The sequence below is a fragment of the Taeniopygia guttata genome, chromosome 9 (genome assembly GCF_048771995.1).
Source record: "Taeniopygia guttata chromosome 9, bTaeGut7.mat, whole genome shotgun sequence".
Lineage (NCBI taxonomy): Eukaryota > Metazoa > Chordata > Aves > Passeriformes > Estrildidae > Taeniopygia > Taeniopygia guttata.
Window position 1 is genome coordinate 14,399,335 of NC_133034.1, and position 27,677 is coordinate 14,427,011.

The following is a 27,677-nucleotide window of genomic DNA, read 5'->3' on the forward strand; positions in this document are numbered from 1 at the left end:
GGAGCACGGAAAAAGTATACTAAATTCTCCATACTATTTAAAACAATGACAAGTGAGGGTTTTTTTTTTTTTTTGTAGTCATCTAGATAGTGTAAAGAGAATTGGCAGTTTTGAAAATTTATTAAGTAATAATCTAAATTTTTTATTATTTTTTTCTCTTACCTGTTCTTTGGTGCGGCTTACCCAGTACAACCATCTTTTTTTCCAGCCTGGACCCACCATATCTTCAATAACAGATTCAGCTGAAAAAGGAGTTATGAAACTAACTATCAAACAAAATATATGCAACCAGCCAAATTTATACTTCCAAAATTAAGTACATGAGCAAGAATGAATATTTGATGTTGAAGAACATAAAATATATCACACTTAGTTAAGTCAAGTGTATTTTACTTTAAGCAATGGTTGATGTATTTTACTAAAATTTAAAAAGTACTTCCAACTAGTAGATACTTCAAGAAGTACATAAAAAACACAACAACCCTCTACTGAGACAACCCTCCTAGTTCCAAGTCATGCATTTAAAAAAAATCTTACCTTGGCTGCAACTTGCATCATAACTGATTATGTTAGAAACCATAAACAGACCAACTATTTTCCCTGAATTTATCCTGTTCTACATGTGAATTTAGACCATTTTTTGACTCTAAAGATCTCTACTGCTTCTCATTCAGTTGCCTCATTTTAAGAGCAAGAGCATGAGAGCTTTTGAGGCTGTACCTTGCTAAATTTTCTATCAGTATCAGTACCACTGTAAGCAGTCACCACTGTGTCAGTTGGGCTGATACGAAGGCTGCCCTTCAGTGAAGCGAGCTATCAAGACTGGCTCAGATTAAAAAGGGAAGAAGAGTGGAATACATGACACCACTCACTGTCTTTGAGCCGACTTTGGAGCGTCTCTTCCATGAAATGAATGGCTGCATCCCACTGCTGCTTGTCAGATATTGAGCGATCTTCTAAAGCATTGTGCTGGATCACCCGCTGCAATACACAATGTCACCTTAGCACACAGTAAAGCATTTATTCAGTATTCAGTTCATAACCCATTTCTAGTATTCTTTTAATTTTTTAATGTCTGCTAAAACAGATTATATTGGGCATAAACAAGATATTCAAGAGGTATCTTTGAAAGCACTGCCAAAATTATTTTTGTGTGCCTCTGACTCTTTTCTACAGCCTGTATAAATAATGGAAAAAATAAAGCAAAATATATGAAATCTCTCAGGATTATAGAATCTATGAAGATGGAAATGAAATTGTGTTATTTTATAGGGTACGCTGAACAGAACAAATAAGCTGATGCCAAGCAACTCTCACCCTTATGCAGCCAGTGGGTTATGAAGGATGTTCATGAACCAACTAAAACAGTTTTATTGGATACTATTTAGGGCAATAACTAATAAAAGCTAATAATGAAATGAGGAACACTGAATTAACACATAATATAGAAAATGTGAGATGGACATAACAACAATAATTTTATGATTACAGTGAAAGAATGCAAAAATACCGATTATTCAACTCTAATAAAAACATTTCAAGGCAAAAAAACCCCCCACTACATTATACCAGGCTATCTTCTGCTCTTTCATTCCATTTATGTCGCTTAATAGTTTCTTCTTTGACAGCTTGCTTCAGTTTATCAAAGATATCATCATGCTCTTTTCCTTTTTTTTCTGTCATGAAACGGGAAAATTCTTCTTGCAAAGTCTCCCATGCCACCTGTAAAGTTAGCAAACAATTTCTCCTGATATGGGCCATTACACAATGCACCAGCTGATAAAGGCACATTTATTACAGTTCTTCCAAGTATGAAAATCTGAAGACTTTCCAAAAAACTCCTGCAAGCATAAATCACCGACTTTTCCTTTGCTGCTTTATCCACTACTAATAAAAGCAACACTAAACTTTGCTTTGTATCAAGCAGAAGTCTGTTAACTTGCATAAATCTATTAAATGTGAATATACCTACTTGAGGGTTTTTTTTTAACATTGTAAAAATAGGTTTGGGTTTTTTCTTTAATAAGCAAAATTCACCAGAAGAGCAAAATACAATGTTTTTGCTCTGAAGCTTCTGGGACATCAAGATCTTGCCACCCTTTTCTGACATGTAGGCTTGTTAAAAGAACTACAGTCAGCCATTCAAACACCACCTTACTTCTCTGGAATTATACTTTCATTTCAAATTTTAATTAAGTTTTAATTTGATTTTTTAATTTAAATAACTAAATTCTCACCTCTACTGCTTTATTAGGCAGTTGCTTGTCAGTCCACTGCTTCAGTTTGATGTCCACAGTGGTGTTAAACGTCCCCGAGTTTGCAGTCTGTGCTGCTGGCAGGTATATGTTCTCAATCACATGAGTAGATACCCTTTCCCATAAAGTTTTCTCAAGCATCTCCTCCCTAAAATGAGAGTTAGAACACATGCGATGATTTCCAGTACGGAAGTGACTAATAGGTGTGCATTCAATTTGTTAGGAACAGAGAAAACAAGACTACAGATCACAAGAACACAATACATTGTCCAAGAATAACAGTTTCTTACTTATAATTGAGAATGTTGTTTACGAGAAGTCCATTTTAAAGGCATACTTCTCCTAGTAAATTATGCAAAAAAAAAAAAAAAAAATTAGAAAAAATTACTGTACCAGTGCTTTGGTGTGACCTGAGTCAAACTTATGACTTCATCAAGAATCTCATTCTTTGCTTTCTCAAACAGTTCATTCTGTGCAAAAGGAAATAATAAGATTAAGTGTAGTTTGATCATGTCTCCATACAAAAAGGAAAAAAATCCCACAACTTTTCTTTAGGGCCTTTAAGCATCAAATGATACCTCCTGGTCATGTTCTGAACAATATGTGCGTGCATATCATCAGCTACCCTGGTTTACCATACATTTTCCCCTCCATCTCTTGCATGCCTTTGTCCAGGCATGGCATTTCAATATTCAGGATTTCTATAAAAGAATTACAAAATGAGATCCCAATTGTTTTGTTATTCTGTCTGGTAGACCAGAGAATGTAACTTCTCTTTGCCAGTTCTGTCATGATCACAAAGAAACAGTGACCTGTCCCTGGAGGCAAGCTAGGTCAGGTAACCGTATACTAGGAGAGTGAAAGACCTAAGTGCTGAAGCATCACAGTTTTTAAGAACAGTATTTCCTTTCCCTATAATAATTTACACTGTCCCAACATGTTGAAATGTCAGTATTTTACGTTAACTTTAAGAAATCTTAATAAATGAAATTAAAAGGCATAAATTTTAATTCATAGTCTTCAACCCTTTGTAGCACACAGTAATAGCAGTAGTGTAATTTACCCTGTCAAGCTCTCGCAACCGCGGGTAATTGTTCTTCCATTCTGTCTCAAGATTGAAACGTGTGGCTGCAAAAATCAGAAACAGGGCCTTGTTTTTTTAATTGTCCATAAGCACTTCATAACTACCTCAGAAGTTCAGCAGGTCTTAAAATTGCCACAAATGTTGGTTATGAAAAACTCTACAAGAACTTTAAGTGTGTGTGCAAATAAGCAGAATTTTTTTTCTGTTTCTGCCAAGATACTCTGTCTACAAATTGCAGAATTCATGCATTAAAAAAGCACAGTGGACTCATTCAACTTCCAGCTCTGCCCTGGCTGACAAGATGGTACCTTTATATAGGAAGCCATTTTAAACATTTTAATCCAGTGAAAGAACTGTGTTTTGCCCACAAAAAAAACCCAACTTGATTTTTATTCTTCATACTTTTTTACTCCTTTGGTTTTTAGAGCAAGTAGTACTTTGCAACATAAATTACTTTTTTAGTTTTTGACTAGAAATTACCTGGGGCAATTATCAATTAATGGGAAATGTTGATCATATCAAACATATGAAACAATTGCCCAAGCATGGAGGCAAAACATTACATACAAATGGGAGAAATAACTGTTTAATACAGGTTGCTATTTCCTTTTTTTTTTTCAAACATGTTTACCTTTAAAAGCATCTGCTTGCTGCTCCACAGACTCTCTCACCATTTTCCAAAAGCAGTCTGAGACAGCAAGACTTAAGTTCTTGGTTGTTACCTGATGTGCTTTCAGCATACTTGTCCTGCAAAGTAAGACAGCCAGAGGAAGTTCTCTGCTTACCTTTATTCTCCTCTCTAGAACAAAGCTTTGCTTCTCAGAGCAGAAAATAACATGTAACTGTGTACCTAACCCAAATTCCAGTCTCTTCCTCTAAAATATTTAGTGTAGATCATCACTAAAGCAAGGGGAAGTAGTCCCAAAACAAAACACAGGAACAAAAAACGCCACCCTAAATAAGTTTTTATTCTACAGGTTGCAGTGCAGGTACTACAGTCCCAAAGATCATGTACTGTACTTTCCTGAGGAATACCAGCCTGTGAAATCAAAACTCCACTCAGTGAGCTTCCCTCAGAATACAAACTAACCCTTTGAATACAATATGGTCACACCAAGACAACTGACGTTTAGAGGCACTAACACTCACTTTTGTGCTAGATTCACTTCTCTCAGCTCTAAGTGCTTAGCTGAAACTTAGTTCTTGTAGAGCTGATGGAGAGACACACAAACCTTGGAAGAGTGGCCGAGAACTGCAGTGGAATCAGCTGCTGCATGAAGATGCCCATCTGTCTGCACTGACTTACAGCAAGCATTAGGAAACCAGGATAAATTGGTCACCTCAACATGGTACTTAATTTAAGCATATTAAATCTCAACTAGTGCTTCCACATTGCAATCCTTTTAAATTCCACAAAAAAAACCTGATGCTAGCATTTACCAACACAGGCACATCTTAATAGCAATAACAAAATAGCAACATACTTTAAAAGCTTTGAATTTTGAAAAAATTCCTCTTCATATTCTTTAATAGATTCAATGCTTTCACTGCTGTTTCCTGCAGAAAGAAAAGAGTGCTGCAACAGTTCCATTTAGACAGCTTTCTGGGCTACCAAGGACAAAACAATCAGAGCTAGAGCTCTCTTTACCTTTTCCAGTAACAACTGCAAAATAACCCAAAGCTTTCATGGGGAACAGTTTGCCTTCAATGATTTGCTGGATCTATGAAAATAAAGGATTAAAAAAAATCATTAACTTTGCACAGAGACATTCTTTCCTTCAGCACAGCTTTAAGGCCAGATCTAATCATAGCTGTGCATAGACTACAGGAGGAAGCAGGTTGTCATGAGACTAAGAGTTTTACCGAGATTGAAAACAATAAAGGCATAAATCTAGTAAGGCATAACACAGCAGAACACAAAACACAACCAAAATGCCTATACTGGAATATCCTTAGCCTTTTTGGGAAATGGAACTTGCTCAGATCACCTTCATGAAAGGAATCAGTATTGTAGCAAGCTGAGACTGAAGTTCCATAGCTGATCACTAAAAGCAAGGCCCGAGAGAGATTAAAACAACAACCACCAAAAAGTCATCATACTGAATAGAGAAATAATCACTCAAAACCATCTAGAACACGCAGGTGAGGTCCAATATCTCTGCCAGCATCTCAAGTATTTTACCATGTATGACTTCAGCCAGCATAACATGAGAAAAAGAGTCTCAACTCACCCTGTTTGGACTAGCCACATTCTTCTCTGCAAGATCAACCTTTGTCAACACAAATATTGTCCTTTTTCCTTGGGGATCCATCTGGCTGACTAAGTCTGTGACAATACTGCGCTCTGCATCTACTGACCCATCTAAAATAAATACAAATAAATACAAAGTTTATTTTAGGGACTATGCAATCTAAAAGTACTGAAAACACAGTAGCCATCATCAAGTAAGTTTCACATTACAAATTTAACCCAGTAGAGTTATGTTCCATTTTTGGACACACATAGTGGAAAAATTGCTTTGTTCCCAGAATCAAAACAAAGCAGTTCATTGTAGTTCGGTAAGTTTTCAACAAGCACCAGCTTACTCAAAATATTCAACATTATATTATGCTACCTCCAAAAACACTTCTGTGGAAAATTTGAATTTTATTAGCACCACAATTTCTCTTTAATGCTAAAAAAACTCTTAGCAAAAAGTTGCTTTTACCACAAATTTTGCACAGATTGCCTTAATTTATAAACAGACATTTCACAGCATGCTCTTTTCTACACTACACAAACTATCACAAAAGGAAAAATACCATTAAAACACGTGGAATATTTCTACCACCCTGCCATGCTGCAACGAAAACAGAGTCCAGAGTAGCATAAGAACCATGATTAAAAATATAAATTAATAATTTTTTAGACTGTTAGTACCTTGAATACAGAGGATGATGGCATTAGGATTCTGCATGTAGGCCTTGCTGATGCTAAAGATAGTTTCCTTTGTATCTGGTGCCATACCTGACGTCACAGTCTTGAATATGCACAAGGAGATAAATTTAAAGATTTAAAGAAAAACAAAGAAAAAAACATGTTAAAGAAACCCCAGCAGCTAATGTTCTCATCAGTAACACTACCTCATTTATGTGTCTTCATTTTTTAAATTATTGCATACTCACACTAATGACTCCAGGTAAATCAACCAGTACCATTCTTTGCAAACCAGGACCTTTCACACTTAAGGAGATGGTCTGTGAAATAAAATTGAAATTAGAAGTCTATACACCATCTACTTTGAATATAGTTACACAGACAAACAGAATATATGAAACTATATGAACACATATTTACACACATTTTATTCAGCAACAACCTGTCATTTTAAATAAGAAGTACAACTTTTAATGCAAGTATAAATGCAGTATTGTTTTATAAACTGATTTTAACAGTCCATATACACTTTGTGTACTGCAAAATACGAAGTATATGCAGATTGGATTCATCACAGTCCCCCAGTTGAAGAATACTTCCAAAACATATACAGATATTTACCATGAAATATTTGAAAAGTCTTACCTCAGTGCTAACAGTGCACCCTTCTTTCACACTATTTCTCATTCTGATTTCTATTTCATTTCTCAAAGCTGCAAGCTGTTACAAGAAAAACAAAATAACAAACAAAAAACTCCTTATAACTATGATAGAAGAAAAATTACCTACACAGAAAAACACTTTTAGTTAGAGATGAAGATCTCAGTTTATAACTACTATTTCAAATGCATGTTTAGTAAGTCTGGTAAATGGGGAGGGCACTAAACGACAGATTACCTGCAGATCTCTTCGTGCTTCAAAAAGTGTCTTGGCACAAGGAGCACTCAACATTTATCCACTTCAGTGACAGCCAAAGAGATAATTTAATATCTAATACAATGCCTTGCCCACTAAACTTCCTTCACTCTAATTAAACAGAGGCTTAGAGATCACAGAGACACAAAGTTATTCAGAGAATTACTAGAAGTCTCATTAACTTCCAGTCACTTTATTATACTTACATCCTCCTCTTTGGTCAGATCAAACTCCCGGGAGCTGTCTTTGAACAAAGCCACATGGTGGGGACCTTCACTAAGGGTCACCTAAATGTTAAAAGCTTTAATGAGAAAGTATAGCAAATCTAACACAGAGAAACATGAGAAGTACATGGCCTATGTACACTCTCCTCTGTAGAAACACAATTATATGTAATGCTGATTTAGCACAAAATTACTAAATGGTACTGCTGCTACTAAGACAGTACACACAGATCATATACAGACCTGCAGAGCTTCTGCCATTGGCTGAAAAAACTGTCCTGCTTACAGGTCATTTTATAAACCTATGTACATGCATGCCTCAACCAATGTCATAATCAGAGGGAGAACAATACCGCAAATGCTGATTCAGAGGTGAGGATGTTTCTTACCTTGACAGGAGAACGCGTCATCATCTCCCCAGACCCTCGAGGGAATATGCGGGCCTGGGCGATCATTTCTAACACGCTGGTTTTTCCTGCACTTTGGTCTCCAACCACCACCACCTTAAATGAAAGTTTAAACAGCCATTGGCTTTTGGAAGGATACTTTGGAAGTTTAGACAAAAGCTGACTGGGAAGACATACATCTGTATCAACACCATCTGTATTCTGCTTGATAATAAATGCACTGGTTTACAGATGGAATCTTTGAAGAAGTACTACCTTGTAGTCAAGCAAAAAAAAAATTGACTTGTGCCTAAGACAGCACAGCCCACAAAGCACCCTGCCAGGGCATCTAATGAAGAAAGAAAGGGAGGTCTTGTTGCTCTCGTGGCAGGCAGCTCTTCTTTTCTTGTACAAAATCCTTTCAGCAGGCAAAACATGATTCATCTGGTAGATGCAGCTTCTGCCTGGAAATAGCTGAATCCCCAGCATCTCCATCTTCGTGGCTTCCTATAGAAGCCACCAATGCTACAGGTGGTTGTGAAAGCCTGGAAGCATTCCTGGCTCTCTCCTACACCAGTGGTCAGGCTAATTCCTTCCCAAATTCCCCCCAACAGCAGCATGCTGTGGGGAGATGGACAGGGCACCTTACTTGCTCAGCTCCACTCACATACAGTGGGAACAAAACCATTTTGCAAAGCTGAGGAGGATGGGGTGCACAGACTGAAACCATTTAAAATAAAAAGCTGAACACAGCAGCAGTAACTGAATCTAGACAGGGTTTATCCAAGAGCCAAAACAGGCTTAGACTGGTTAAATTGGTTATATTCAAAATTATCTTATTGCTTTCAAAATGAAAGACATGTCTTAAGCAAAAAGGTGGAGTTACGAGAAAATAGCCTAACATTAACTCTGGATTATTCTGGAATATAATTAAATGCTCTATTTAATTGTAAAACTGGTGTTTCAGTAAAAATCATTGAACTTGTTATCTACTTACTCGAGGTAGGTGATCTTGAGTGTTATAACTGGCATCATAATCAGACAGGATGTCAAGTACTTCAGAATACATATCAATTAATGACTTCTACAAAAAGAAGCACAGAGAGAAAACAGCCAAATAAGAGAACAAGCGTTTCAGACTACTACTTCTGTAAATTGGTGTAAAAATGTTTTTACTTTCTCCTGATGGTTTGAAACCACAGCTATCTATACTGCAGCACAGATCTTTGTTCTATGAAATACAATACACAGTAAAGTCACTACTTGACTCCTGTGGATGAAGGAGGAAAATGAGAGCTCCTATGTACATAAGAGAACAACTGAGTGCAAACTTTGCAGCTTTCAAGTTAAGCTAAATTGAGTTTCTTTTATTACAAATCTAGATTTATTTAGTTTATGAATAAACATTAACAAGGATACAGAGTTATCCAACTTATTATGCACAAGTAAGATTCATCTTTGAGATCCCAGAGGAAAGAGTAAGATCCATATTGGTTAACAAATGACACAGAGGAGCAGAAAACATCTATTTTAAAAATGCTCAGGATGCTGGCAGACAAAAACAAAAGCTAGTCTCACTGGATTTATACAGTCATTAAATTATGTTCCCTGACCCCATAATTTACTCCTACCAAACTCAATGAGACCCAATGCACAAAGGTATCAGACTGTGTGTGCAAAAACAGTTGGAAGCAAGATTATCTGAAAATACAGTGAAGCTACATGAAAAAAACAAACCACATTTCCCAATCACTTGGTAAGTTATTTAGTTAGACATGGTAACTCCTTTGTGGTTTTCAGTTGAAACCACTTCCAAAAGTTACATAGTTAAAAAATAAAGGATGTATAAAAGTCCTAATGACTCAAAAAATTAATAGAGGTATCTTAAAACAAATATTAGAAGTTTATCTATGCATTAACAAATGCAATTTAGAATAGCATAATGGAAAATACGATATAATTATATTTCAATGTGGTTTTGTAACACATACCTTTAACTTCCTCTGATGGATTCCCTTGTCATCTCTTTGCAGTACCAATTTTCTCAATTCTTTGTTCTCCTTCTCTAATCGCTCAAGCATTCTTTGGTATTTGAGCTATAAAAAGTAGTACAAACATATTTGTGTAATTATGGACATAGGAGATTCATATGAGCAAAGTTTTACCTATGAAAAACTTACAATCTTTCAGGCAGGTCTTTCAAAAATACAGAAACCTTTGTGATCACTAGTTATTAAGAATACAAGGTCACCAAGAGAAGAGTGTTAAAATTACTTTTTATTTGCAATGCAACCCTTTTGCTTCAGAAATTTTTATAAGACCACACTGTTCAAATTTCAGGACACAAATATCAATATTAAAGCATCTTAAGCATAATTTTCAAAGAATCTACAAATATGGAACCAGACAGAAATCAGTGTCAGTGGGAACCAGCCATTCAATCAAAATGAAGCTTGAACGTAAATGTGCAAGCCTCATTTAGACCCTTTCTTCAGCATAAAACCTCAGATTGAGACAACTGTACCAGCTTAGCCCTATTTAGGAGATTGCAGTAGTACTCTGAAGATGAAAGATGTGTATAGTTTTGATATCTACTCTGAAAATGTTTTTCTACAACGTGGAAAAGTATTTGGCCTGAGTGTACTTTAAAAAAAAACCAACAAATTTCAATAGGTTATTAAAAAAAGGTAAGTAATAAATGCACTCAAAACTAGCAAATATATAATGAGTTTAGGAAAGCCCTTATACAACAATGTAGCTGAGCCAAGAGCCAATCAATTTAGAAGCCTGCAGATAAAAGATTAATTGTACATTAATGTGAGCATGAAAACCAAAACATTAACAAATACAACTGATGTGCATCATCCCTGAAAAAATCTAGCTTACAAATAACTAGTTCTGTCTTGCTAATCAAGGCGAGATTAAAATTGGTTGGAATGAGGTCTTGCATTCTGTAAGTCATTGTCAGAGAAGAACAGACTAGACTGACCTTTGGTCTGTGCCAACAGAGGGGACTCTGCATTGATACATTCAGAGATTGAAAAAAGCACTGCATTTTTACCAAATATACTTCAGGTGTGCTTTTGTCTAGTAAATCTGAGTCTGCTGCACATAAATCACTACTTAAGGCATCAATAACGCAGAAAAGTCACCTGAGTGCGTAGTAGTTCTTCCTGAAGTTGATCAATCTTCTCTTTGTCAGAAACCTGCAAAAAAAAAAATCATGGCTACCATCACTTGTTTAGTTTAAGCACTGTAAGTAACCAAATTAGAAACTGAAAGCTTCATTCCACATAAGAAAAGTGCCTAGACATGCGTTTTACAGCAAGTAAAATTCTTCAATCAGCATTTGAAATTTAAAGCTGATGGAAAGCCCCATCTGCAACAGGAGCTTTACATCAAAGAATTGCCTGAATTTCAGTACATGCAAATCTAAAAATTAACCCTTCAAGACCTAATACTGGGAAAGTGGGCTTAAGGAAAAGCAGCTTCATATGGTGCTGATATTTCTAGCCAATGAACTAAATGTAGTTTTAGGGGTCAAACCCTCAGGATCTTGTATATCCTCTTTCTGAATTAACACCAACTTAAAGTGATAAAATCACTGAACGCTTGCTTGCTACAGAAAATACTTTCAGGTGAGTAGTCACTACTTATGAATATTCATTAACATTCTTATTTCATGTTTGTTTGTCAGAATTATAAATGTGCTACACAACATCACACATTTTAGATAGTCAGGACAATCTTGAAGGGTTATTTCGATATTATTTAAATTACACTAAAACTGGAAAAATTAGGATATTATAGTACAAGAGATTTTGAGATTCAAGGAATTAATATAATAAGATCAAGCACTAACAAACATTCTAAGCCAAATGTTCCTAAAATGTGTTCATCAAGATGCAGTAAACATCTTAAAAGATGTTTTAAACAATCCCCTTTTAATAACACAAAGTCAAAAAGCATTAATGATGGAATACAGATTCTTATGATGTAAATATTTACAAACAATAAAATCTGATGATTGACTGATGAAATATCCAATTTAGAAAAAATGATCACCTAAACAATTACTGAGTGTGTCAATATTTAAATGATGCTCATGTGATAAAGTCCATGTAACATTTACAACTCAAGTTGGCTCCAAATGAGGAAGAGACTATTATCTAATATGCAGAGGACAGCTGTTATTTAGACATAAATTAATTCCATTACTAAAACTTTACAACAGTTGTTACAGACTACAAGAATATAATCCACAATTATCCATAGTGGTCAATATCATTTAGCTGTTAAGTCTGAAGAATTATGTCTAGACTTTACAGAAAGAAATCCAAGCTGACACTTCCATCTTATTGCCATTATTTTCTTTCATAAAGATCAAAGACAAAATGCTGTAAATTAATTTTTCATTGCTGTTAGTTCAGTGGTAGCAAAAGTACATCATAAACAGGGTTAGTTGAACAGAGGCATGCAGCAACAAGCTGCTATATGTAAATAAATATTTACATATACATACACCTCCAACAGCTCAGAGATATAAGGGGAAAATAAAAACAGGAGGCAAAGAGAATTATGTGGAAAGCCAGAAGAAGCAAGAAAATTTAGGAAAGAAAAGGAAAACGAAGTGTTTCCATGTGCTGCAGACTTTCAAAGGAGGTAACATTTTGCTGTTCTCAAAGGACTTGTGGGGCCATGATGCACCTCTGAAGTGCTTCCCTACAGACATCTCCAACCACGGGCAGTGTCTGTGTGGGCTGATGCTTCTGTTCAACACAGAAAGCCAAAATATTGCACAGCCTCGCACTGAGAAATCTGAAGCAAAGAATTATCTAGCACTAGATGATTAATTCTAACAAGGACCTTAGGTAAGTTATGTCAAAACCAACAAACAGCTCTAGAATGATGTCTTTGCCCCAGTGCTTGGTGCAGGTGTGATTCCACTGTTAGTACGTACAGTATTTTGAATACCTGGTCCATAATATTGCTAGAAATTTTTAAGTTGCCAATAAAAGCTAAAGCTAATACATCAATTTGAAGTATTAACAGTCACATAAGACCGATTTCTATCCCCCCCCTCAAACCAAAAAGTCAACTATTAAAGTATGTTTATATAGGCACATGGGTATTTGTTTAATCCAATTCAATATGGTTTGTAAGTCAAGATTACTCCCTCCTTCCCCATTGCCACCATAAAGAATCATGAGAAAAGAATACTGGAGGCTTATTTTTAATCAAGGGCCCTTGCACACATATATCTGTTCACTGCAAATAATTTTAAATCAATTATGTGCAGAACTACAACAATTTCCAATAATTTAAATGAAAATATGAAGGCCCAGACAAAATGCATTCAAGCAGCCATGCACAGTGCAGCTGTAAACAATTTTACTGTTAAATACTTAACAGGCTGACCCCCAAAATAATCAAGAGAGGATTAAATTTTTGGTTTTAGTATCTTCTCCTGATTGTGAGATGGTTTGTACTGTTACTCAATTTACAACTGCAGATTTAATACAGAGTAAATAAATTAAAATGGAAAAATAAGCAAGTAAATTGGGCAACAAAACTTTCAAGAACAGAAATAAAAATATTATGTTTTCTCATAGACATGCAAGCAATCCAACTCAGTTAAAAAATAAAAAGGTTTAGTTTATGCCCTGTCACAAGGGCCTGCAATGACTTATTTCAATAACAGTCATAATTTATTCTTCCAAAAGAGAATTTGGATCAATAATTGGCTCCTTTGACCCATATCTTCATATCAAGGTATTAAAGAAAATAGTTTATCATCTTTCAAATTGATTCAAATATAAAAGTGTGACAAACAAGACTCATTCTTTGTCTCAAGGCATGTATGCCAAACAGCACATTGAAAAAGTAAAAACTTTCTATGTGCAAAGGAAGGTAGACCTTCAATACTCTGAAGACACAGAGTACCTGCCATGGAGGGCAGGAAAACATTTACAAAGACAGCCCTTGCAGTTTCCTCACAGCTTGGGAATTGTGGAATTAGTTGCAACAAAGTACTAAAAAAGTAGAATCTCAATCATAAACAAATGTAATATCAAGCTCATTTTTCTTCCTGAATGTATTTATTAGGCTGATAAATTTTCATATATCAAATATTATGTTGTTTTTCTAGCAATTTTTACAAGTTCATACATTTTATTATTACTCTAACCTATTATTCCATACTCCAGCTCAAACTGTATACAATCTGACAAAGGAGCTTGGAACTCTAAACCATATAAAATAATATGGCAAGAAAATAAAACATTGAAGTACTACTATACTTTCAGAGAACACTGATTTTCCTCTGTTGATGGACTAAAAAGCATGGCAATTACAGCTATGCAAATATGTCTAAAAGTTTAATTCATATTTAGTGCATTCCTCTTTCTGTGGGATTTATCTTCAGATGTAGAGAAGATCAAGTTCTGTATTCAGTGCTCAATTCCAAAGCTGCTGAAAGTATGACTAATCAGAAAGCTTTTAAGGAGGCACAAAAGCAGCCAACAAAGCAATGTGGTCAAGAATTACAGATTGCAACAGATCAGACAACTTAAATATCCTAATTTAAGAGGGATTTCCAATCAGCCATATACTAATTAACAAAATGATCAGAGTTTAAATTAATTAAGTAAAGAGAAGTACAGATGTTCAACAAGTGCAACAATCCAGTAAAAATTCTGCTTTTAAGATGGAAAACAGACAAGGGACTACCACTGATGAATACACAGCAGATACTGTTATTATCAGCAGTATTCAATTGTCTGTGCAAAATTATTACCAAGGAGCTGCTGTCATTTTCAGATTGGCAACAGTATAAAGCAGGGGAGAAAAGAAGCTCCCAGAGATATATTCCCTGTAAATAACTACACTCTTACAAGACAGAGCTAACAGAAACAAGCAACAGTAAACAGGTTTGACATTAATTCATGTACTTTCCTTAAATGCATTTTTAATGGATGAACTTAAAATAACAGTTTTTATAAAGGCAGAGATAATACAATTTCAAAGTAACACGAAGTACCTCTTTTGCTTTTAACGTCATGCTTTAAATGCAACCTGGTTAAACTGAAACAGGACTACACATCTGTAGTGAAGTTGGCCAATTACTTGTGTCCACGATTTAATCAGTTAGATTTTTCTAGCTCAAATGCAGAAAGCTGAAGTATTGGATTAGAGTGAATGCAGAACATATCGTCCCTTAAGGCATCACCTTTCGCTTCTGCTGGGAAGAGAAGCCAGCGGCTCTGCGCGCTTCCTCTTCGTGCTGCTGGATTTGCTGTTGTAACAGAATGAGCTCCCCAAGCAGGCCCTGCCGTGAGTTTATAATAAAAAGGAGAGGAAAAATTTGGGATGTAAGGAGCACAAAGTTAAACCAAAAGGCATAACAAAGACAGATGAAAAACAGGTGTGAATGGGTCAGTTCAAATGCAAGTGAAATTTCATTAGCAAGATCTCTTGCTAGCTGGAGTGGACAGAGCCAGCAAAACCATGCATTTTGCTAATCCAGGTAGAACAAAGCAACCAACATTTAACTACATCATACAGTTATAGTCAAATTTAACTAAGCATCTAAATATTTTAAAAATTCCATCTATATATATCCCAGCTTTAAAATATTATCAAGCTGTTCAGTTCAGCTTTATCAGGGTTTTTTGCTTTTATTCCTAGCAACATACATAAAAATGAGTTTTGCCTGCTATTTAACTTTCTCAAACTAGCAGAAGAAAAATAGTTTCTTGAGCATAAAAAAAGAAAAAGCTCCCTCTCCACTTCAGTAACACAATGCAATTTAAATTCATGCTGTCATAACCCTTCCTGATCATTCCAAAAATCCCTAAAACTCGATGCTTATTCTTTTACTCATTCAGCATCTCCACAAAGCTTAGTTTTCTTCTCTTCTCCCTCCACAACAAACAGTCCTACAATGGTGGGCTGTCTTTCAAAATTGGTTGAGAAATACTCTGCCAGCCTCTACTGGAAGTTTATGAACTGTTTATTTCAGAGAATGCAGAGAGGAATATTAATGAACTATTAAAATAAAGCTCTTCAAAAAAATATTACATCTTCAAATAATACGTTCAGTGAAATGAAATGTTTCAAAAATGAACTTCAGGAATCAAAACAAGCTCTGAAACAGAACTTTGGTGTAAGAATTCAAGACATCCATCATCAAGGTATACATTTGCTGCACGAAATACACACACAGGCATGTACACATAAGGGTAAACAACACGAGAATGGATAAATGGAGAGACACAATCAAATTACCAAATATAAACATTTGTTAAACAGTGATTTGTATAATTTGAAACATAGAAAAATCTTGCATTTTACTGAACCACTTTCAGATTTAATAAACCTCTAATGTCAGACTAGCAAATGCACTAAAACTGAGCCAGGAACTCAGGCTAAAGATTTCATTCCTACACAGCAGCAAGGAGAGGAAGCCTCATGGCTACATTTAGTATTAGAAGAACAATAATAATACATTGCAGACAAGGAAACTCTCGGTATGACCCAACACATTCCCTTTAAACACTATGCTATGGGTCCAAAAACACAAGAAAAAACACTGAACAAAATCTGCCATGAAGGCTTTTCAGCATTTAAACAGGAAATGTAACAGAAGTTTGAAGTCATCAAATCTAATTATTTAATTAGCAATTCCTTTCAAAGACATCTGGTACATGTGACTCCTATTCCACAATAAAGTATGACAAGAATAGTTTTCAACTACAGTCACACCATTTAATAAAATATTCAAATAAAAAAATTATGTCATTTAAAAGACTTCTCTGTAACATTATCTTCTTTGTATCTATCAATCAATAATTGCATTATTATTTCCTTTATATTTTAGTTTTTAATTCACTGTGTCAGATGAAAAAAGAAATTAACATTAAAAAATAAGAATCTTAAATAGCACAGAACTGTACACAACTGATTTCTCGCTCATTCTACTAGAAACTTTTAGAGACCTGTCTGAGGATCACATCCAATAACAATTCTTCAGAAAATTCCTCCAAACAGATAATTTCTAGATTTATCAGTTACTAATCTCTTCACAACGAAACAAAAAAAACCAGATCATCAGGCACATTTAATATCATATAGCACCCATATAATCACTTTATGAACCCATACAATCACAGTTCTTAAACTAGCATTGGTTGGCATAGAATGGTAAGCACTGAATGCAAAAAGGCCATCTTATCAATTGTCTTGAAAGTAACAATTTTGCCTGCCAACAAACTTGGTGATTATGCTCTCTTAGGTATTCATATGTGCCTACTTTGAAATATTCTGTCTAAACTGATCATATTAATTAGCAAATTAACAGTTTCTTATCAGATAAAATGATTAGACCAGACAAATTTTTCTTAATGATATTAATTTAAGCTGGTGATATCTTCCACACCACAGTCAAAGTTAAAATGCAGATATTACTGCATCCAAAACAGCCACAGGATCATAACAAGTTTTAATGATATTACTAGTATTCAATAGACGTGTCAGTTATTGCAATCAGAGACAATAAACTAAGATGGCCACTTTTTCACAAATTAATAGTAAGGTGTTCTTTATGTTTTATACAGTGAAACCTGCACTAAGCAATCACCCTGGAGAAAAATATAGACAGTTTACAGACAATGGGGAAATAAAAAGCTAGGTTAATTCTCATGTAAAAATCCATCACTGTTCTCCAGGGGGGAAAATGGTTCTAGGATCTGAGCTTTGTACATGTTTCACTATGTTACCATGCAGAATTAATGTAGAATAAATGTATACATGCCTGCATATACAGAAAAGTTGTTTATGGAAAAGCCCCAGTTATAGTTCAGAAAGTTTCAGTTAAAAAATAACTATATGATAACTTACAAATTCCATGATATATATTGTTTTCCTTCCATTTTTGTAAAACAATTTTTAAAAATAGCCACAAGAAAAATAAAAAGCCTTTAAATAATGAGCAATATGACTACTTAGAATTTAACAGAAATGTTCATGAAAACAAAAAAAAAAACTTCACCTTCATGACTTCAAGGAAAAAATGTACTAAAACTAAGTTCTCAAAACACAGTATTATTATTTTTCAGAACACAGTAACAAAAATACGATGCATGCTTCATTTAAATAAAGTATAAAACAGACTACTTTAAGATAAGGAAATTCTTTAAGACAGAAATTCTTAAGTAAGAATAACAACTGTGAAAATGTCAACAGAAATGAGGTTGCAAGCAGAAAGGCTTAAAAATCAATATAAACACCTAAACCAACTTCAGTAACAAGTTATAAACTCAAGCACCATGGGGACCATGCCCTGCAAAATTGCAAGTGCACATACAATACCTAAAATCACATTAATATGGACCAATTTTCTTAATAATGCAATAAACATTTTCATGTCTGCCTTGTATTTCATTACACCAAAATGTTTATTATCCCTGCAATACTTTTATACACAAAAAGCAGTAATGCATACTGAACTAATTTTCAACAATAAATTCTTTTCAAGATGTTTCAAATGAACTTCTGCAATGGGCTACTGATGCACTTTCAAACAATAAACACCTGTTTATAGAGACATTTTCAGGTTTGCAAGTGAGTAATTACCTTCTTGAACTGTTTGTCATTGTCGTATCCCTGGTCAGTAGCCCGGAATGCTGTTTCTCCTGGAGAACCTACGACACAATTACAGAAACTAATAATCAGATGCAAAAAGCACTTAAAAATTCTCAAACTACAGTTACTAGAAAATTAAAGCTTCAACCCCTATGAGTTAGTAATTCAATTATCTTTGAAGTTCCTATAAAAAAATTGATCTTAAATTGAAGAAAACCAGTTTAAAACTAATCTGAAAATTTTATTTCTAGTTTATGACTCAGATTAATTATATCACAAGGAATCAGGGAGCTTCAGTTAGACTATTAGAAGTTCTCAAAATATTGTAGAATTAGTTTTTTGAGAAAGACAGAAGGATAATACAAAATCCGCTGATGTTACTGTAATGAGAAAAAAAAATCTTTCCTATTGTAATGACAGGTGTTCAAAAGAAGCTTCTGTAAGTCTGAAATAAAAAGCATCTGCTAAGGACTGTGGCAGAGATATATCAACCATTCATCTATTCATTCTCACAGGGGAGGACCTAGGCCAGGAAAAGATTCTTCACCCAGAGGGTGGCTGGGCACTAGAACAGGCTCCCCAAGGAAGCACCAAGCCTGGCAGAGCTCAACAAGCTTTTGGACATCGCTCTCAGGCACATGATGGGACTTTTAGGATATCCTTGAAAAGGGCCAGGAGTTTGACTCAATTTTCCTCATGAGTCCCGTCCAGCTCAGCATATTCTGTGATTCCATGAAGTATTTTTAAAATAGTTGGAAGGTATTTATAAATTCATATTAAGTTACTGTAAATAGCTGTATTTATATTGATATTCACTCCTCTTAGTATATAGTGTTTTAACAGTTTGCTGTAAAAAGGCAGGTTAAGGGCAGGAAAAAGGGCTTTTACACACCTAACAACAGAAGTAGATCAGAAGCTCCTATGACTTCACTAACCAAATTGTAACCTGTGAAAAACCAGCAGAAGAGGGGAAATAAAAATTATAAACACAAAACAAAATGCAAAAAAAGATGAGGGATTCTTGTTTCATTTGGAGGACCACACAATCATAAATGGCCACTATGCCAGTGTGAGTATGATAATAAGTAATAGGCGAGATCTCGCTATCAGTCAATAACAACACAATTTTAAACTGTTAAAATTTTAAAGTCAAAATACATAGGAGATTGTAATCTACTTGCCACTCTGCTGAACTTGGCCCCTACTTAGATTCTTGCTGTGTTTGTAAGATTAATAAATTAGTTCTGCCATTGACAGTATTTCAAAGAAACAAAAACACATTCTTACACACACTGGTATGAAAATATTTTCAAACACACTTAGAACAATGATCTAACCTGTCTCAGAATCTTTCATGAGTACAGATTTATGAGGTTTGACAATTACTAAGGTATATAATACAAATAATCTTGCAGTTTATTATAACAATGAATGAAGTTTTGAGCTGTGTTCATTAACAAGTCAGAAATGATGATCAAATTTAATTGTTCTCAGTTTTAAAAAACCCAATGATAGAAATATCTCATTTAGTCTGCCAAAACCTGAAAGCCATTAAGTTGGCTACTGCCTGGATACACTGAATTGACAAACCATCCCCGTGCCTTTTCTGAAGGATTTAGAATTCACCTATTCCTTTGAAACACTGCCCCACCTAACCTAAATCTCCAAGCAAATTTTCCTGGCTGCATGACCAGATGGAAAATATGATTCAACCCAGAAGAATACGTTTGATACAAATCTCCTATTTCACATGTTTGCAACATTAAGAACCTTCGCTCTTAATAATCCAACTCTTTTCTCCTGTAACAGCTGTGATATTGTTACTGCTCAGTGACACTCTCACCAAGTTCTAGCTGGACACATCCAGCTTCTCTGACTCACTGAAGAGTTGAGCTTTCAAGTTGTTAGTTTAGAATAGTACAAGAATTCTAGTTTTCTATTCCATTTCACATTATAGTTCTCTGCACTTGCTACTAGAATTCTTGCTTTTAAAAATACATTACACGTACCTGTGTCCACAACTCTTTCAGAAAAGATATTCAATGCAAACACAAACACTTTCAGGATCTGCTTTGTTTTAGTGTCTAAGGACAAACCTACACCCTCATCATTAAACAGGTTCAGCTTTTGAAATTAAAACTTAGCTGAAAATTTGTTCTCACCAGGAGAAAGAAATCCTTTCAGCGAAGTGAGGCTCTCTCCAATCTTGTCAAAGTCAGGCAGAAGTTTGGCAAGGTCATCTGCATCAGGGAGGGCTTTGAGAAGTTTTTCTAGGAAAACAGGGCAACAGTTAGTGAGTTGGGCTTTTTCCTATTATTTTTTTGGGAAAAAAAGGCTCAGGCTATAAAATCTAGCAACTGTTTCAGGATATGGCTTTTAAAATTTTTTTTAAACAAGTATGAAGAAGTTTCTTTCCATGTGCACCGCCCTCCCACAACTGTTGGGAAAGACTATCAAATCTGAAAAACCACTTGCTTTTTTAGACTTTGAACCTCCTGATAAGTTGGCTGCCTCAGGTACTTTATAATTGCTGAAAACTCATTGCTGAATTTTACCATATTTCATTCATTATTCTTTTACATACTTTGTAGAGGATGTTTTAAAATTACATGAAACTCTAACTATGCTCATGTCTTTAATCTTTTTAAGAAAAGCTTAGTTTTCAATTTCATAAACAAGCTAGTTTTGTGATCCTTGGTCCCTCCCAATCCTAACCATTCTATGCAGTAAAATCTTCACAGAGATTATTTTTTTTTAAAATAAGATCACCACATTTCTACCTGCATATAAAATATAAGTCAGTGCTTTATTTGCAGATTTCTGTCTTTCATCTAAAAATACACAAAAGCCTGTACTGCAACCTGAAGACTCAGGAAAGCAAGTCTCTATTTCTCATTTTCTTTTCTTCTGTTATCTTCAAGATAATTTTATGGATAGGCAGGTTCACTATTCTGCATTGTCAGCTGACATTTTGCCCACACATATTTTTTACTATCTATTTATATCTTCATTTGTAAGTTAGGCATATAGAAAGTAAACACTTTCTGCATAATACTATCAAAACCTGTGTGAGTCCTCTTGATCAGACTGCAGCTCTCCTTTTACTAAAGGGAATATATGGCTTTATGAAAGGACCAAGCACATTCTCAAATGAAAGGATGTATTAGGGAATATCCACACTAAACAGAGATTAATTTCTTCTTACAAAAACACTGATACAAATGCTTTGGTGAGACACACATCAAACTCCAAAAATAAAAGTCCACTCAAATTACATCTGAAAAGCCACTCCTGGAGTGAGGCCCTGAGGACCTATACTCCCATGTTTAAGTTTAACACATGCCAGTCCTTAGACAGAGTAACATCATGGCTTTGTGATACCGAAGTCAACAAGTTCATCAAGCTCCCAAATGAAGTCAGGAACAATCCACTTATAATCCTCGAGATCTGGCATCATGTCCTTCCACTGCTCATATGTCTAACAGAGAAAGGAAAAAAATCATGGTAGACATCGAAAAAGAAATGTACATAGAGAAGTGTATGAGCAACTACTACCTACACATAAAACATACTAACCCACCATCTTTAGATATGAGTAGTACTTTGATCTTTTAAAATCTACACCTGTTTCCTAAACAATGTTTTCCATATTCACTCATCTTCATTATTATCAGTTAACCAAGCAATGGCATCCCCTATTTTCGTGGCTATAACAAGAACCTCTGTTCTGAAGTATGCAATAACAAAGACAAAATGCATAAAGTAGCTTCCAGAGATAAATACCTTCTTAGCTGTGTAGCCACCTCCTACTGCAGATCCTAAGATGAGATAGCGAACTTTGAGAAGCCTAGAGGCTAATCTGGCCAGCCAAAAGTTCCTGTGGGACTGGTATCCATGTGTTATGTTTAAAAGTTTTCTTTTGTGAAGGGAAAGACGATTCAGAGAAGAGAACTGCTGAACAGATATCCTTAAGGGAGGTCTCTGGAACTTTGAACTTGGATAGTAGGGATGATGTATACTTCGGGAAACCAGATGCAGGTTTTGAAGTGGTGATTTTCTCTTTATTCCATAGCTGCTATTTGCTAGACTCCGGCAGATGACACTAAAAGAAAAAAATTAAACCTTTAACTGATTTCTTCAACACATCATTAACTCAAACACCTCTTCAGAAGCAATCCACATTATATTTCAGCTGGTTACAGATGATCTTATTACATCACCTTGAATCCACAATTTCCAGCCACTACTGCTATGCTTATGAGGAATCTAAAGAGCTACAAACATTTTTAATGGGTATAGTATTTCCAGGGATTACAGACACAAAACCTTAACCACAAATTTTGAAGTCTGTTATTGATTACATTCACACTGCAATAAGGCAGTAAAGCAACACGTGTGGTAAAGCATTGTTTGGGCTAAGAGTCCACAGAAGACTTCCAACATAAAAGAAAACTTAACAGTTTGGCCTGTCTTATTCTCTAAATGAACTTTTAGAGAACATTAAGTTAGTAGATGATTTCCAAACTATAAAAAACCCATTCTACAGGAAAAAATTCTTTGTAGAATACATTGTCCTATTTAGGCCAAGCATGTGCTTAACGACATCTTTCAGTTCCTTTCACTTGCTGTGGTTTTAGGATTACAGGACTGTGATTTTGTTTTGGGTCATGCATAGACAAGACGTCTCAAGGTGGCTGCATCATGTGCATTCATTCTTTCATGAAGGAACTCAGATTTAAGAGGGAAAAGTCTGGAAGATTTGACTCTGAAAGCAGAGCTCAGACATAAAAAGTACATGTTAAAACACAGGAGCCTAATCAATCCTGCCTATGTTATGCAAACACATGGTCTGGAATAAAACCTGTGTACTTTTGATTACACTATCTGCACACTGCAACAGTTTGAGGTAATTTTGTTAGTATAGGGAAAAGACAACTGCTCTAAAAGAAGTAATTTCTTCTGTAATTTTTTGGATGTACCATCATATCAGAATGGTTAATAATAAATCATTTAGTGAATACAACATGTGTTAAATTACAGGCTTGAAATTTTAAAAGTTGAAATGAAACCTTGTCCTTTGATGCTTTTTTCTGTGTTTTCAATATTATCATGTGCATTTACTTCCAAATGGAACAAATAAAAAAAAGGAAGTGATTCATATCACTGAAATGGCAAATTACTAATCCCATAATCCTAAACCACTTAAAATGAACAGATTTTAACACAAAAAAATGAACCATACTTAGTGGAAAATATTACAGCATTTTCTAATAACATGCTTTATGATCTATACAGTTATTTGCCTCAAGATTTTCAATGTACTAGAGACAACAGGCACATTCTTAATGTCCAAAGAAGTGAAAGACTTCGTTATAAAAAGGACTTCTAGTCCACAAATTGATCTTTTGGAAGATAAATTAAAAAGCAGAATTCAGACATTTTTCTCTCTTAAAGACCAATTTTGCCAAAATGTTTTAAGTTTAGAAATTTGCTTTAGTGCAATGCAAAGCTCAGTAAAGGAACTCCAGGGACTGCTCTGCAAGTCCTCGTTCCTAAGTCACTATGGCTGTGAGGGACACCCTTTGCTGCCACACTAAACTATCTCTGTAAGGCTAGGCTTTGGCAATACGAACCTTAGAACCTAGAAAGAGATTAACAAGCAGGAACAGTACAATTCCTAAACCAGTAAAGCATTTCTCTTCTTGGACATGGAATTACAAAAGGCTCAGAAATTAGCTACAAATAGAACCAATACAAAAATGCCTCCACACTTGAAATGTTTAATTTCCCAGTTTTGAAGCCAGATTTTTAAATCAGGGCGTGACAAGCCTGTATGAAGCATGTCAATGACTGAGCTGTTCATTATTTTGTTTTGCAGTCATTACCATTTCATATATTTATTATTTTCAGCAGAGACCATGTGGTAGCACATACTACTGCAGTCACTCCTCATTATTCTTCTTCACCTGGGCTAAAGGCCTTTTGTGTAATATTATTTAATTTTCTTCTCTGTGATTTTTCTTTTGGAACACACTGTGTTTTATAGCATTGTTTGTGTGTTTAAACTGAAGGGAAAATTTAATTCCATTAGTTGTCTGGCAAAACCTTAATTCACAACTTCCTTTTGAGTGTTATTGCGTATTTCAAACTCAACTGCTTTACTTGCACATGCAAAACCTTATAATTTATTAAAACCCCCACTACTCCTCTATCACACCCAAACTTCCATTTTCTATTTCCCCCCTCCTCCTCCTGCTAAGTCTCCTGATGAATACTGACCAAAAAATCACCTTGAGCTCTTCAATGGAAAGTACAGCCAGACTGAAAAGTATGGCAGAACAATGCTACTAAATGAAGCACTGAACGAGTTGCAAATTTCAAGCCTCTGCAAGGCTGGTTTTAACAATAAAACTATCCTTCCAGACACAAGTGGCTCTGCCTGATTCACAGGCCTGCAACACTGCACTGAGGTTATAACTGTCTTGCAGAACACAAAACAGTGGCCCGCTAAGCCTGTGACTACAAAGCAAACGTAACCCAACGAACAGGACGGTGGCATTTTCTTTCTCACTCAGCACTAGACAACGCTTATTTTCCCACTGCTGCTCCCAAATACGAATTGGAACTAGATGATCTTCACGTTCTCTTTCCGACCCAAACCATTTCATGACTATGAAATTTTCCGAGGAACATCGTGCTATTATCCACCAGTCACTGCCACTGTCCCAGCCGGGAATGCCATAGTCGAACGGTGGAAAACAAGCGGGACGCAAGGCAGATGCTGGGAGGGACAACGCCTGGACATGAAAGCGGCCTGAGCTCCCCAGGGCGAGAACGCGGGAGAAGCAGCCCCCTCCTACATGCAGGGCCTCGCCCAGGTCCCAGGGGAGCTGCAAGGTGGGAAACTGCCCAGCCCGGGGCTGCCAGGCTGCCGCCTGCACCAGCCTCAGGCCCAGCCCTGCGCCGCTCACACCCGCACCTCGCACCCAACCGGCTGTGCTGCTCCGCCTGCAGCCCGCCGGGGCCCGTCCCGCTTACCAAGCCGCCGCCGCCCGCGTCCGCCACATGGCGAGGGCCGGGAGGGAGCGGGAGCGGCCCGGGAGCCGCCGCAGCGACAGCCCTGAGGGCAAGGGCAGCGGCAGCGCTTCCGGCACCGCGGCCCGCGCGGCCGGCCCGCCGGAAACCGCGCCCCGCCGCGCAACGGTTCCGGGCTCGGCTGCGGAGAAGGACGGAGGGTTTAGAGGGAGCACCGCGGGGCGTGGTCGGTCGGGAGTGCTGGAACGGGAACGGTGCTGGGATCCGGGATCCCGCACATATAGATCTGGGATCCCGCACGTATAGATCCGGGATCCCGCACACATAGATCATGGATCCCTCACACATGGATCAGGGATCCCTCACACGTGGGTCAGGGATCCCTCACACATGGATCAGGGATCCCTCACACGTGGGTCAGGGATCCCGCACACATAGATCAGGGATCCCTCACACGTGGGTCAGGGATTCCTCACACTTGGATCAGGGATCCCTCACACATAGATCAGGGATCCCTCACACTTGGATCAGGGATCCCTCACACATAGATCAGGGATCCCTCACACTTGGATCAGGGATCCCTCACACATAGATCAGGGATCCCTCACACGTGGGTCAGGGATCCCGCACACATGGATCATGGCTCCCTCACACTTGGATCATGGTTCCCTCACGCTGGGGCTCTGGATCCTGCCCACACCCCCGTGATCGCCTCGGGGCCTCGCCCCTGTGCCCCGGCTCCTCTCGGCCTGCAGAGGCCCAGCCCGGATGGGTACCAGGGCTTCCCCGCTGTTACAGATAAGATTCTGATGAATCCCCAGCTGTTTTTGTGCCTGGGGAGTCCATTACATGGGTGGCAGCGCTGCCTTGAAAGCTGGAAAACACGAGGCCAAGTGTTTCCCACTGGGCTTCTGTGAGTTGTTGGGGTTTTTTTCTGGCCACAATGAAGCAGGAGGCAGAGGTGACAGCAGAAGATTTCCTCAGCTTGGTCCATCTGTGCTCACACCTCTGGTTAGGTAATTTCTGAGCAGTGCGTGCCACACCTGTCCCTAAAGACCACAGACATTGGAGTGGTCACCTGACAATGCCAGTGCTTGCTGACTTTAACAGGAGGTTTTCCTTTGTGCCTGGTCTGAATCTTTCTTGTAACATGTCTACAGTGGACATGGATAATATTACATTCCCAGTTACATGTTTGAAGGCTGTTGCCATGACTCTTCTCAGTCTCCTTTTCCTTAAATAGAACAACACTAAGCACCTCTACCATATTTTGTGACTCCTTTGTCATTCTTCTCTGTGCTCTCCTGTGGAATGTCGCCAGTTGATTCACAGCTTCCTTTCTGTAATGTGGCCAGAACTGGGTGTCATATGCTGAGAAACAGAAAATGAGATTTGGGGTGCTTTAGAGGTCAGGTTTCTGTTTATACTGTGAGATTTTTCAAAGCAAAATAAATTGTATAAGGATGACATAATACATTAGTGTATTTTCAGGACTGGGATAAAAGTTGGGTTGAGGTAAGGCGTGTGTTTTTGTCTCTTGCTTGCCTACTTTGTGACTATTTATTTATAAGTTTAAGAGACTATATTTTAAATCCGACGTTGCTTTTATATTTTAGCTTGACCAGTTATTCTTGTAATTTATGTATGATTTTTTAAAGACAAGTTTCAATTTAAAAATATGAATTATGACACTCCATACGACATGCTAACAAATAACTTTTTATGAATATATACTATGTAATTCTTACTCCAAACAGTAGAGAGCATCATACTCCTAAAAGTTCCAATTTGGGCTGCTTTTTCTTCAGGTGATGGTGAACATGCTTAAGAAAATGAACAAATGTAACTATTTTCTTTGGTTCTAGATTAACACTTTGATGAATTATTATGACAGATTGTCACACTATGGAAGTGATGAATGTTTTGCACCTTTAACCTGTTTTTTCTTTGTTTTCAGTTGTGAAGGTGTAAATACTTCTACAAGGGTGTCCTCTAGGAGTGCAGAACACCTGAGAGCTGGAATAAAACTATGAATAGTAAAAAGATTGTTTGAGCCTTTATTCTTCCCTGGAGACGCTGCTTTGGTGGGGGCTCCGCATCTCTCGTCTCTGTGCCAGAGCATCCAAGGACCCCTGCTGCACCCCAGTGTGCTACAGACACTGGTGTACTTGCACACTAGAGCAAGGGTGATGTTTGGGAAAGCAGCAAAAGCTGACCAGG

At 36.8% G+C, this 27,677-nt stretch overlaps 1 protein-coding gene across 4 annotated transcripts in view; it reads right to left on the reverse strand.

Annotated features, from left to right (window-relative positions):
• OPA1 (OPA1 mitochondrial dynamin like GTPase) overlaps positions 1 to 25,614 on the reverse strand; it is a 49,134-nt gene extending 23,520 nt beyond the window's left edge. Inside the window, exons 1-25 of one of the 4 annotated variants that reach the window (XM_030279857.4) lie at positions 25,461 to 25,614; positions 22,206 to 22,524; positions 21,804 to 21,900; positions 20,585 to 20,692; positions 19,315 to 19,368; positions 18,414 to 18,481; positions 15,010 to 15,108; positions 10,934 to 10,987; positions 9,773 to 9,877; positions 8,779 to 8,865; positions 7,785 to 7,898; positions 7,378 to 7,458; positions 6,902 to 6,976; positions 6,505 to 6,576; positions 6,260 to 6,359; positions 5,571 to 5,701; positions 4,988 to 5,060; positions 4,824 to 4,896; positions 3,971 to 4,086; positions 3,319 to 3,383; positions 2,649 to 2,725; positions 2,238 to 2,403; positions 1,570 to 1,722; positions 873 to 981; positions 163 to 242 (exon numbers count right to left, since the gene is read on the reverse strand). In XM_030279857.4, coding sequence (XP_030135717.1) covers positions 163 to 242; positions 873 to 981; positions 1,570 to 1,722; positions 2,238 to 2,403; positions 2,649 to 2,725; positions 3,319 to 3,383; positions 3,971 to 4,086; positions 4,824 to 4,896; positions 4,988 to 5,060; positions 5,571 to 5,701; positions 6,260 to 6,359; positions 6,505 to 6,576; positions 6,902 to 6,976; positions 7,378 to 7,458; positions 7,785 to 7,898; positions 8,779 to 8,865; positions 9,773 to 9,877; positions 10,934 to 10,987; positions 15,010 to 15,108; positions 18,414 to 18,481; positions 19,315 to 19,368; positions 20,585 to 20,692; positions 21,804 to 21,900; positions 22,206 to 22,524; positions 25,461 to 25,489 — 2,505 coding nt within the window. In that variant the 5' untranslated portion in view covers positions 25,490 to 25,614. The remainder of the gene's footprint in view (positions 1 to 162; positions 243 to 872; positions 982 to 1,569; positions 1,723 to 2,237; positions 2,404 to 2,648; positions 2,726 to 3,318; positions 3,384 to 3,970; positions 4,087 to 4,823; positions 4,897 to 4,987; positions 5,061 to 5,570; positions 5,702 to 6,259; positions 6,360 to 6,504; positions 6,577 to 6,901; positions 6,977 to 7,377; positions 7,459 to 7,784; positions 7,899 to 8,778; positions 8,866 to 9,772; positions 9,878 to 10,933; positions 10,988 to 15,009; positions 15,109 to 18,413; positions 18,482 to 19,314; positions 19,369 to 20,584; positions 20,693 to 21,803; positions 21,901 to 22,205; positions 22,525 to 25,460) is intronic. The other 3 variants (XM_030279859.4, XM_030279860.4, XM_030279862.4) reach the window with 3 other exon arrangements.
• Positions 25,615 to 27,677: the final 2,063 nt, after the last annotated feature.